This window comes from Eptesicus fuscus, chromosome 7 (genome assembly GCF_027574615.1).
Source record: "Eptesicus fuscus isolate TK198812 chromosome 7, DD_ASM_mEF_20220401, whole genome shotgun sequence".
Lineage (NCBI taxonomy): Eukaryota > Metazoa > Chordata > Mammalia > Chiroptera > Vespertilionidae > Eptesicus > Eptesicus fuscus.
Genome location: NC_072479.1, coordinates 86,784,952 through 86,795,758, shown reverse-complemented (window position 1 = coordinate 86,795,758; position 10,807 = coordinate 86,784,952). Strand labels below are relative to the sequence as shown.

At 51.3% G+C, this 10,807-nt stretch overlaps 1 protein-coding gene across 1 annotated transcript; it reads right to left on the bottom strand.

Moving 5' to 3' along the window:
* Positions 1-6,299: 6,299 nt before the first annotated feature.
* Positions 6,300-9,413, bottom strand: RBP5 (retinol binding protein 5). The gene is made up of 5 exons (XM_028150432.2): positions 9,393-9,413; positions 9,178-9,290; positions 8,709-8,887; positions 7,195-7,296; positions 6,300-6,693 (listed from the first exon to the last, which is right to left on the bottom strand). Exons 2-5 carry the CDS (start codon positions 9,248-9,250, stop codon positions 6,640-6,642), a joined length of 408 nt encoding a protein of 135 aa, XP_028006233.1. The 5' UTR covers positions 9,251-9,290; positions 9,393-9,413; the 3' UTR covers positions 6,300-6,639.
* Positions 9,414-10,807: the final 1,394 nt, after the last annotated feature.

Sequence of the window (10,807 nt, the reverse complement as noted above, 5' to 3'; positions counted from 1 at the left end):
GGGAATAGCAAAGGGTTACAAACTACCAAGAAGCTGTGGAAAAGGAGAGGGGATGGGCAGGAAGGAGAAGCCCTCCGAACCTAGGGGAGGGTAACCTTAGTGAGTCCAGAGAATCTAGGACTGTGGTCTCACACCAGCAGATTGTTCAAAGGGCAAGTTCAGAGGCTGGAGATTCCAGTTTCAAATCTCCCACCCCTGGGGCTTTGGGTGGACTTTGAAGCCTGAAGTCAAGTCCTTCAGTAAAGGATTCCTTAACCATACTGTGTGTGTGCCTTGCTTGCTAATAGCAAGGCTGTTCTTGCTTGCTAATAGCAAGGCTGTTCTGCTGTATCCTGCATCATCCCTTCTTTTCACATGAGGAGTTTATAGGTGAGGCTGCATTTGTATCCTATATAATAAAAGCCTAATATGCTAAGTGTCCAGTCATTCAGTCAACCAATCAAAGTGTAATATGCTAATGATATGCTAAGGCTGCTCAACCACTAGCTATGATGTGCACTGACCACCAGGGGGCAGACAGTCAACTGGTTGACCAGTTCCTATGACATGCACTGACCACCAGGGGGGGAGATGCTCTGACCGATAGGTTAGCTTGCTGCTGGGGTCTGGCCAATCGGGACTGAGCGAGGTAGGTCGGACACGCCTTGGAGCCCTCCTGCTGTCCCTCCTCAGCTGGCCAACCTCCCATGTCTCTCCCCAGTCCTGGGGTCCCTCAGCCTGGCCTGCGTCATCTCATAATCCCCCCTCAGGGGATGTCAGAGAGCCGGTTTCACGAGGGGCTCCACTGATGCACAAATTCGTGCACCAGGCCTCTAGTTTTAGATAATCAACTTGGTATATTATTCTCTGTTCTAGTTCCCTTTGTTTCTGCTAAGCCTTTAATAAATCCTTATTCAAACGGTTCCACTTGTCCCATCTGTGCTACTCAGAAAAAAAGTAGTGGAAAAGAGAAGAGAGAGGTGAGTGGTAGCATTGGTGAAGGGAGCCACCTGGCGGAGGAGGAGTGCTTTGCAATCCAGCTGCCCTTTCCTGTGTTGAGACTGTATCTCCATCAGGGAGCTGGAAGGATAAGCTTTATTAAGCAAGACAATAGTTTCCTTACAGCTGGGTCAAGGACAGGCAGCCAGGGTTTTCTGAAAATAGCTGGGAAGGAGAGGAGGTGGGAGTGAAAGATAAGAGAGTAGATCATTCACAGACATCGAAGCAGAAAAGACCAGTCCTGTGAGGAAACAAAGTCACACAGAGTGAAAGAATTAGCCCAAGATCACGGTGACTCCTCAAGCAGTGCTTTTAGCTCTGCCTTGCCCCCCTGCCTGAGTCAATGAATACCCTCAGCTGTTGTCATATGCATGAAGCAAAGAGAGAAGAAGATGCTGGCTCTCAGCAGTCTTCCAGAACAGTGGATGGAAAGCCACACTGACAATACACACATCTCTCCCCACACACCGTACATAGAAGAGACGTGTGCAAGACAGACGCATTGTGGTCACACACACTGGTATAAAAGGAAAACTGTGCAGTTGATACTCAAGTCAATCCTCTGCGTCCTGGCTCATGTCCAGGGTAGGGAGCGAGGGCTGGTGAGGTCCAAACTGAGGTACGATTGGAAGGATCGCTGGGGCTTCGTTAGGGTAGAAAGATGACAGGAGATATGCTGCAGGGGATCAGGGGTAGGAGGCTGGAGGACTCTTGGGCAAGAGGAAAGCATGAGAAAAAACCCCCAGGACAGGGCCGAGGGTGCTGGCATCCATGGGGAAGAAGGGTAAGGAGCCAGAACAGGTTGAGGGAAAGTGGCTGCACCTGCAGCTGGTAACTAGAGAAGTCTGGGGCCTGGACACAGCCCCTGCCATGGGGAGTCCAGCCCCTTGAATGGTGTAGCTTCAGTGTGTACTGTGGGGGGAGGAGTCCAAGAGGAACTCAAGTGGGGGTGGAGCCTAATGGCTCTGCACAGCTAACTCCATAGGGGCTCTGTAGGGTGGTGCAGTCTGGGACAGCACACTTGTCTTCCTGGGATTGAGGGGACTATGGGACACAGTGAGAGATTCTTGTCCTGAAGCTTTAGGGGGAGGCAATGACTCCCTTCCATCCCTCTCACCTCCAGTCAAGGTGAGGGCTATACTGTCTCTCAGTCTTTGGTATCAGTCAATTATACTTTGGTATGAATGTAACCACTGTGTGACCTCAGAGGCATGAGCCCTCTTTAACATTAACTGTAGGATACAAGGCTTTGCTTCTAGTTAAAGGAATTTCAATCATCGAGTTAAGAAGAAGGAAATAGTAAAAGTAATAACAGCCAACTTCATCAATGCTTACTCTATTCCAGGTCCCATGCTGAGCAATTTTGGATGGAATATTCCTGGGAGGAAGGAAGAACCCTTGGAATTGCTTTGCATGACCAGCAAATGTGGTTTATTTACCATAGGTTAGTGGCTTGTATATTCTCACGTCACTAGTAAGAGGTGGTAGTTTGACACCAGAGCCTGTTCACCTGATCACTGTGTAATACTCCCTCCCAATTATGTGTTTAATTTTAGGTTCATCTAGAGCAGTGGTTCTCAACCTTTCCAATGCCGCGACCCTTTAATACAGTTCCTCATGTTGTGGTGACCCCCAACCATAGAATTATTTTCGTTGCTACTTCATAACTGTTATTTTGCTCCTGTTAATGAATCGTAATGTAAATATCTGTGTTTTCTGATGGTCTTAGGTGACCCTGCTAGCGGTGCTCAACCTGTGGGTCACGACCCACAGGGTGAGACCCGCTGCTGTAGAGCCTAAGACCATAAAAAAAACCCCACAGATATTTACATTACGATTCATTAACATTAGCAACAAAAATAATTTTATGGTTGGGGGTCACCACAACATGAGGAACTGTATTAAAGAGTCGTGGCATTCGAAAGGTTGAGAACCACTGATCTAGAGCCTCTGAGGCAAGTGGTTTACCAATGAACCCAATGGTCTGGCTATGCTGGTGACCTTCAACTTGGGCACTACCCACTGGGGACAGAATGGAGGGTCCTAGGGCTTCCCCTCTTCCTAATGGCCAGAACAAAAGTGGGGGTAGGGAGGAGTGAGAATTGAGACTAGATGGTTGGGGAGGCAGGAGGCTCACTCCCAGATAGATGATGGGCCAGGAAGTCCTTGAGAGGACAGAGGCCCCATTATTCTTGCTGGAAGGGTGAGTGTGGAAGGTCAGCTCCATATCATGCCCTGGGGTCTGATTGGCCTTTGGTGAGGGTCAATATTCAGGGTAGAGCACAGGGACCCACAGAGTCAGACCAGAGACATTCTGTGGACTGAGATTTAAGAAAGGAGAAGGAGAACCTGGTGGGTGCTGGTTCTGGCCCCTGACCAGGCAGGGCCATTGCTTGCACCTCTGGCCTCAGAGGCCTTGGCTACCATCTTTGTTTCTTTCTTTCTGCACTCCACGAAAACTCAGGTTGGCGACATCAGAGTCCTGCACAGAGCCCATTAATTTGCCCATTTGGCTTCCTCATCCTTTCCCCTCCTGTTGTACCTGCAAGGTCTCCCCCATCCTCAACTGTTCATAACATGACACAGCCTTGGGGTGGCTCCAGGTCAGTGCTCAGGGACCCTGATGGCATGGGTGTTATCTTGACCGAGAGGGGGAAGTTGGGAGAGATGTCCCAGAGAGCTGGGAGTGGGTGCTGGAGGGGGTCCCTAGGCGGGGCAGGAGCAGTGAACTCCAGAGGGAAGAGCAGCCTGTGGAAGGGCAGGAAGGCGGGGAGGGGAGGACCAGGCCATAGCCAGGGGCAGCCCCCACCCTCATCTTTATTCTCAGTCACATCAGGGACTGCTGGCCTCTTACTGACCTTTGGTTATTTAAGCCTAAACCAGATAGGGTTCTTGCCTCTTAGGGGATAGCATTCGGGTTGGGAAAAGGGGTCTATGTGGACAGGCCTGTGCTCTTTCTTGGGATCCCAGGATTTGCAGTGGCCTCAAAGGGTCTCCAGGGTCAGCCTCTTGGCGGGGATGACCTTTGTGACTTAGGGTTGAGGGATTTCCTGCTTCTGCCTGAGCTCCCTGGGCATGTGGGCTGTGGGGAGAGGGGGTCAGCTAGGGAGGGATACACGGCTAGACTTTGCTGCTCCTGCCTCCTCCCAGAACCTGGAGCCGGAGTCCTTGGGCAGCACGTGGTGCTCTGCTTCAGAGGGCACACACCTGCTCCTGTCCTCCTGCCCACTGTTGGCCAGTGTCTTCTGAGCAGAAGTGTCTGGATTGACCTACAAGATCATTTGGCGTTCAGGCAAGAAAGTTGTTGGTAACCATATGGTGCTATCTCAGCTGTGTGGAGTGGAAGTGCGATAGGGGCCTGGCATAGGGCTGGCTTAGATGGGTGCCAGCCCTTATCTCAGATGGAAATAAACATCTTGGATTCCTGATCATTTCCCTGGGACCAAAGACTCTGGAAAAAAAAAAAAGTCAAAGTCTCAGGACCCACCCTGTGATCCTCTGGAAGGGCTGGGGTGAGACCCATCTTGGTACCCACCCAACCACCTGTGGCTGTTGCCTCCTCCCCTGTCCTTTCCTTATCCACATGTTGGTGACCCTAGTGAACATCTTTTCTATCAGAATGAATGGAGCCGCCTGATTGGAAGGAGGGTAGGGGTCTTGTCAGAGTGAGTATGCAGATTGGGAAGTCCTGTGTGTGTGTGTGTGTGTGTGCGTGTGCGTGCGCGTGCGTGTGTATGTGTGTGTGTGTGTCCAGTGGGGAATGGAATATCCAAGTAGGTGGCAGAGAAGGGAGGACAACTTGGTGGGTCTCTGGCCCCCACTGTGGTGAGAGGCGCCCCCTGCTGCCCATAGGGGGAAACAGCAGCAGAGCTCTTAGTCTCAGTAGGTCCAGGCTCCCACCCCCTTGTAAAGGGCTCTGAAGCTGCTCAGTCCTCCTCTGGTTACTTGTGTTCCTTTGAGGGTCTTCAGGCCTCTGGCTCCTGAAGGGGTGGGATCAAGTGGAGGATGAGGATACTCACGTCACAGGAGTTTTGGGGGGGGATTGAGGCTGCTTTTATTTGGGCCTGTCAGTCACCATGGAGGCCTCCAAGTTTCTGTGTCAGGCCCTCTGTCAAGACTCCTTTGAGGGGCACTGACCCGACATAAAGAGCACAGAGAACAGTCCTGTGGGGAGAGGCTTGGATATGCACTGTGAACTCAGAGTGGCTGGGACATTGCGTTGACCTGGTGACTTAGGTAATTGGTGGATACACACGGAGCATCATCCTTCAGCTTCTCTCTACCTTGGAAAGGGACAAGGTAGTGCCCAGCAGCCCTTGGAGCGTCTGCTGGGCAGCTTGTCTGAGAGGAGGCTCTCTCTCCTCCCCACTTGGCTGGGGTTATCTGCAGAGAGGCTGGGCAAGGAATTAGCTTTCCAGTTCTCCTCTGAGTTCTTTTCTTGCTCTTTTCCAGATGTATTCCAGAGTGTGTGGTAGGGTCAGTGTTGCAAGCCTAGTTCTTCTTGGCCGGAGCCTCAGTGACTGTCCTGAATGTGTGTGGGGCATAGCCATTGCAGGGGGCAGAAGTGTTCATCTAATGAGCACAAGCCAGGGACTTTCCAACAATTTCCCCTCCCCACCCCAGCCAGACTCTGTCCCCACCCCACACTGAGTCCTCTTCTTTCTGACTCTTGTCCTTACAGTACTTTTATTCTGAAAGAACCAAGGCCAGTAGAGGTAGGGAGGTGCTAGAGGTTAGAGCTGGCCATGAACCTGAATAGGCCCTATCCTCTGGGCTGTTTTCCAGGGCAGTGATTCCAGAAACTTAAGAGAGGGGCCTTGGTGTTCTCAGTTCTCCCCCTTATCCTCTGTCCCCATTTTTGTTGGCCTTTAAGCAGAGGGTCTCTATAGCCAGGCCTATTGGTCTTTCTCTTACTGTTGCCTTCACACCTCCATGATCCTCATCTTTCTAGCCCTTGGCCTTGTATCTTCCATCTGTTTCCCTTTTCAGGCCTTCTTGCTGCCTATCCTTCTCAAAGTAGACATGGAGGCCAGGCCACTATTTAGAAGCTTCTCTACCTCCTCCCAGTAATGCACAAAGAGTCTTACCCAGTCACCTCCTTCTTCCCCAACATGTAGGATGAAAGTATACGATAGCCAGGATGCATTCAGATGTTGGAAAAACTAAACTCTGTTCAGTGCCTTGGGCCTGGTTCTGTTGAGCATATGAGGCTTTATCCAAAATAAGGACAAGGACATAGACAAAAAGACTCTTAAAGTCTTGAACCCCAGTCACAGTTTTCCAAAAGGTCCTCCAGGATAGACTTTTCACTAACCCTCAAATGCGCAACGCTTAGTTCTTTCTTAGGTGAAAAATAAAGAGAGTTGAGATTGGTTATTCTCTAGCGTCCTTTCCCCTTTGCCTGTTTCTTTTATCCAGGAGGCCAGACCATGAACTGGATATAAGGTAACTATTGGGCAGTGGAGTGTGAAAAAGAAAGGACTTTGGCCTTGGGGGCTGCAAGTTATAGATTAACATGGGGAGGGCTGAGGAGGGACTCAGAGGGAGGGTAAGGGCCTGAGAAAGGGACTGATGACCTGGGACAACCTGGGCTTGAAGGTGCACAAACAAGAGGAGTCTGGGGACCGGCGCTGTCTGGAGTGGCCTTCGGCTCCTCTCTGGCTACTTGACCTTCCTGAAGACCTGCTCGCATACTGCATCCCTTGCAGTCAGTTCCTGGGGATAAAGAAGGAAAGTTGAGGAAAAAGAAAGTTCTTGCCAGCTGGAGTCCTTTCTCAAGGTCCTTGACTTCCATTTAATCCTCAGGATACATCAACTAGAGCATTTGATGCATGAGGAATTGTATCATTGTCCAGACCTTCAACTTTTCACCCCAGAGGAAGGAAGGTAGCTGGGTCAGGGAATGTGAAATGGTGAAGTCTCCATCTCTCCAGTTTTGATTTATGGACATTCTTTTGACTTGTAGCCAGGGCCCCTCCTTGACCACTCTATTTTTTCCTCCGTCGACTTTCCCCAGTGCTTAAAAAATTTTTTTTTAAAATATGTTTTTGTCCCCCAGTGCTTTTGTCCCCCTTTCTTGGTTGCTTTCTTTGGAGAGGGGGGCCGGAGGTAGAGTAGTAGAGTTATCTGATTTGGGCAAAGACATGAATCCTAGTTGGAGGCCCCTCTCCAGACATGCCCATTTGGGTTCCTTTTCCCAGACCTCACCCAGCTTACCAGGTACAACGTCTCTCCTTCCAGCCAGTGCCTCCAGCCTCGGTTAGGCACCTCCCCTTTCTGCACACAGACCAGCTGCTCTTCCTCCCAGGTTACTATGGTCTGCAGGCAAGGCAGGAGTAGAGGAAGACTGAGGGGGCAGTTCCACTCACTCTGGTTGGGCTGTCTCCTTTTACACCACAGCAGACGCTGTCTTGCTCCAGCCCCTTCATTCTGAGTGAGAAGGCTGCTCTGATTTAGGACCCCTGCCCCCCACTCCTAAAGGCCACTGAGGGGGGCCCACAGTTTGTCTACTGTAGGGCAGAGCAGGGAGGGAGCAGGACAACCAGGGTGAAATTGGGGAGTGGGTGATGAAGAATGGAGACTTTGTCCTCTGGATACTTCTGGTCAAGCTGGAGGGGCCTTTGGGAAAGAAGAGATAGGTTGGGAGTCCCATCGGGGAATCTCTTTCCTCCTCTTTCTCAGTTTCAAGGACAGCTGAAGTGTCCCTGGGAATGAAGGATTAAGCTTCCACAATCAGTGCTGCGTGGGCCTGGGCATTCCAATCAACACTTATAGGATATACCCTGCTAAAAAGGGAGCTCAGAATCTTGATCAGATAGAACAGTAAATAGATATCTATAATATCTGTTGAAGATGGGAGTGAGGAGCTGAGTCTTCAAGGAAGTGAGGAGTTAATTAGATCGGAGCTAATGGAAAATTTCTAGCAAGGAAAGTAACAGCATAGAAGAAAGAGGGCAAACAGTTCTGAGGGGCTGTAACCTAGTGTGTATGTGGGAAGGACACTAGTGTGCTGTGTGAAGCATACAACCTTACCTGGAGTGCAGTAGATTGTCATGGAAAGGGTTTAAGTAAGGGAGTGACATGGTCACTTTTACAAGTTAGATCCTTGTGTCTATAGTACACAGAGTGGTTTAAAGAAGGGTTAAGATTGAGGGCTAATTTCAGGTACCAGGTGAGAAATGAGGGCCTGAATTAGGATGGTGATAGTGAGAAAGGCTAGGGAGGAACAGATGAGAGCCATGTGAAAGTGCAATATTCAGTAGAAATATAATGGGAATGTAAGCCACATATATAATTGAAAGAGTTCTAGTAGCTACATTAGAAAAACAAAAAGCAACAGGGAACTAGGATCTGTAAAGGAGCTAAAAAAGAATATGTAAGAAGCAGAAGGAAATGCAGGGGAGTGAAGCTATAGAGGCTAAGGGAAAAAAGACTGTGGTGATGAATAGGGTCAAAGGCTAGAGGGTAAGCAAATATTTGCTCATTGGCCTGAGGGTGACCTGCTCTTTTGGTCCAGTTGACTGGTGATAAGATCCCGGCAGGGAGAGAGTGGGAGTGGGAGCACCAGGAGCCGGTTAGGGTTATCCGGGGGACTCCACAGCACGCTGTGGTGGTCATTTCCCCTGGCTCTGGCTGGGTGAGGTCATTTTGCTTTGCCCCAAATTGTTAAGAAGCACCTACTTGCTCATCCACACCGCCGCCCCCCGCCCCCCAAACCCGAGGAAAGGTACCTGGCATTTTCGTCCATCCACCATCCTTAGGTCCTCCTCAAACTCAACTCCCACCTCGAATTCTAGAACATAGTTGCGAAAGGTGCTGAGGGTCTTCACTGTCATGTGGTTGCCCTGATGGTCAATCTCCTTGTCTGGCTTGAGCAGCAGCGCTATCTTCCGCAGAGCCACGTTGATGTCTGTGGGGATTATCTCTTAGCCGGTGTCCTCTTAGCCAGCCAGCCAGGGTTCCCCCACCTGCAGCAGCCCCTTGGGGGCTGTGAGCTTTCTCTCAGCTGGGTCTGGACTGTATTGATTCACTCCCTCCTAGAAATACTCCTGGCTAGAGATGGATCCCAAGAGAGGTGCCAGCTCCTGAGCTTTTCCACAGGGTCCAACCCCAGCATTCCCCCTTCTCAATGGGATGGAGAGGCAGGAAGGTAGAGGGGAAAGGGGAGTGAGAGGGGTCTGGGAGGGGTGAGGCCATTACTTAGGGCTTGCAGGTAGTCCTCCATGTTCTTCTGTGAGACAAAGCAGTAGTAGCCGGTGAGGTTGGGAGGCATTGTCCGGGCTGGCCACGTTGGAGATCAAGATCTTAGGAGACTATAGGAGACAGGGTGAGGAGGGAGGGGTGTTGTCTGGCAGGAGAGACTCCGGCCAGGCCGCCACACACAGAGACAGGCTTGTGTAAAGGTCTATGCTTACCAGGGTTTTTATAGAGCTGGGGCTCTGTTGCAATAAGAGCTCCTACCAGACCTCCCCCCTCCCCTCATGATGAGTTTGGGGTGGTGTTTGCTGCGTGAAGGAGGGGCAGGGACTTGGCAAGGTTGTGCTGGACCTCGGCTTTTCCTGAGGAAGGAACCTGGAGCAGGATCTGGGGCTGTCAGTCATCCAAGACTTGAGCCTTTCCAAAGGTCAGTTTGGCTTCCAGCCCATTTGTGGGAGGCTTGGGAACCATTCCAGAGCCCTGGGGAGGTGGTGTCCCCCTGGGAGGGAGCTGGTCTTGCTGTGTGGAGCGGAAGTTCTTCCAGGCTTACCCAGGGATGAGTTCCAACAATATTCTGAGATCCTGGGTCTGAGTTGGGGATCCTGAAAAGTATGAGGGGAGAAGGTTGGGGAAAGAAGGAGGACAGCCAGCTGACCAAGAGCCAAAGTGAAGACAATCCTATAGCGCTGGCCCCCACAACTCCTCCAGACAGCTCCGCTGAGCTGCATTCCAGACTCTGTCCTACAAGACCACTGGGAAGGAATGGAGAAACTGCTCTTCCTAAGCACAGAGGGGGTGTTGGCAGCCTGAGGAGGTGTTGAGTTGGGAGTCCAGAGCGGAAGGTGAGGGAGGAGTTTGGTTGGCTTTTCTGGAGAATTTTACACTCTTTGGCTTGGGACCCAGGGGTTTCCTTCTCCCTGTGAAGTCATTGGTGATACACACTAACCACCCCATCCCCAACCCCCCAGTCCTCAGCCCTCCGACAGCCCAAGCTTACCAGTATTCCCACGGTGGAGGGAGGTGTGCCTAAATCATTTTGTGCCCCCCCTCCCTCCCCACAACCTACCAACTTCTCTGGCTTCAGAATCAATGGGCTGATTTGTTATGGTTTACGGTGGGGAATTCGGGGAGAGGAAGGCAGGGAGGGTAGGCAGTGGGGAAAATTACACCTGGTGGTGAACTGCCTCGACAGGTGTGTGTGTGTGCGCGCACAAATATTTCACTTTGCCTTCAGTTCCAAAGCCCTTTCCACGCCCTGCTGACCACCCAGTGTTTTCCTGAGAGACCTGGGGCTGGGGACTGAAATGCTAGGATCTCTCTGGTTCAGGCTGTGGGTTGTACTTCACGGTTCCCAGGAGGCACGCAGCAGGAACTTGCTGATGGAATGGACTGTGTAAAGAGGTTAATGCAGAGTTGGGGGGGCCGGGGGGGGGGGGTGACGCGGTTGCTGCTCCTCCTCGCCTCCCTCAGGTCTCCGTTGACGTCTTCGTTCCCCACCCCCGAGCTTTTAGCTTCTAGATTCTCCCAAGGTCCGTCTTATTTCCCACCCCCTCTTCGGCTTTCCAGCTTCCTCTCCAGCCCCCGCAGTTCCCTTGCTCCCGCAAATTGCAATCCAGGGGGGAAAAAGCCCGAA

Coding starts and splice junctions, on each gene's coding strand:
- RBP5 (XM_028150432.2), bottom strand. CDS start 9,250: ATGCCTCCCAACCTCACCGGCTACTACTGCTTTGTCTCACAGAAGAAC. Junction 7,297..8,708: donor TGGATGGACGAAAATGCCAG/GTACCTTTCCTC, acceptor CCTTGCCTGCAG/ACCATAGTAACCTGGGAGGA. Junction 6,694..7,194: donor AAGGAGAGACGTTGTACCTG/GTAAGCTGGGTG, acceptor CTTTATCCCCAG/GAACTGACTGCAAGGGATGC.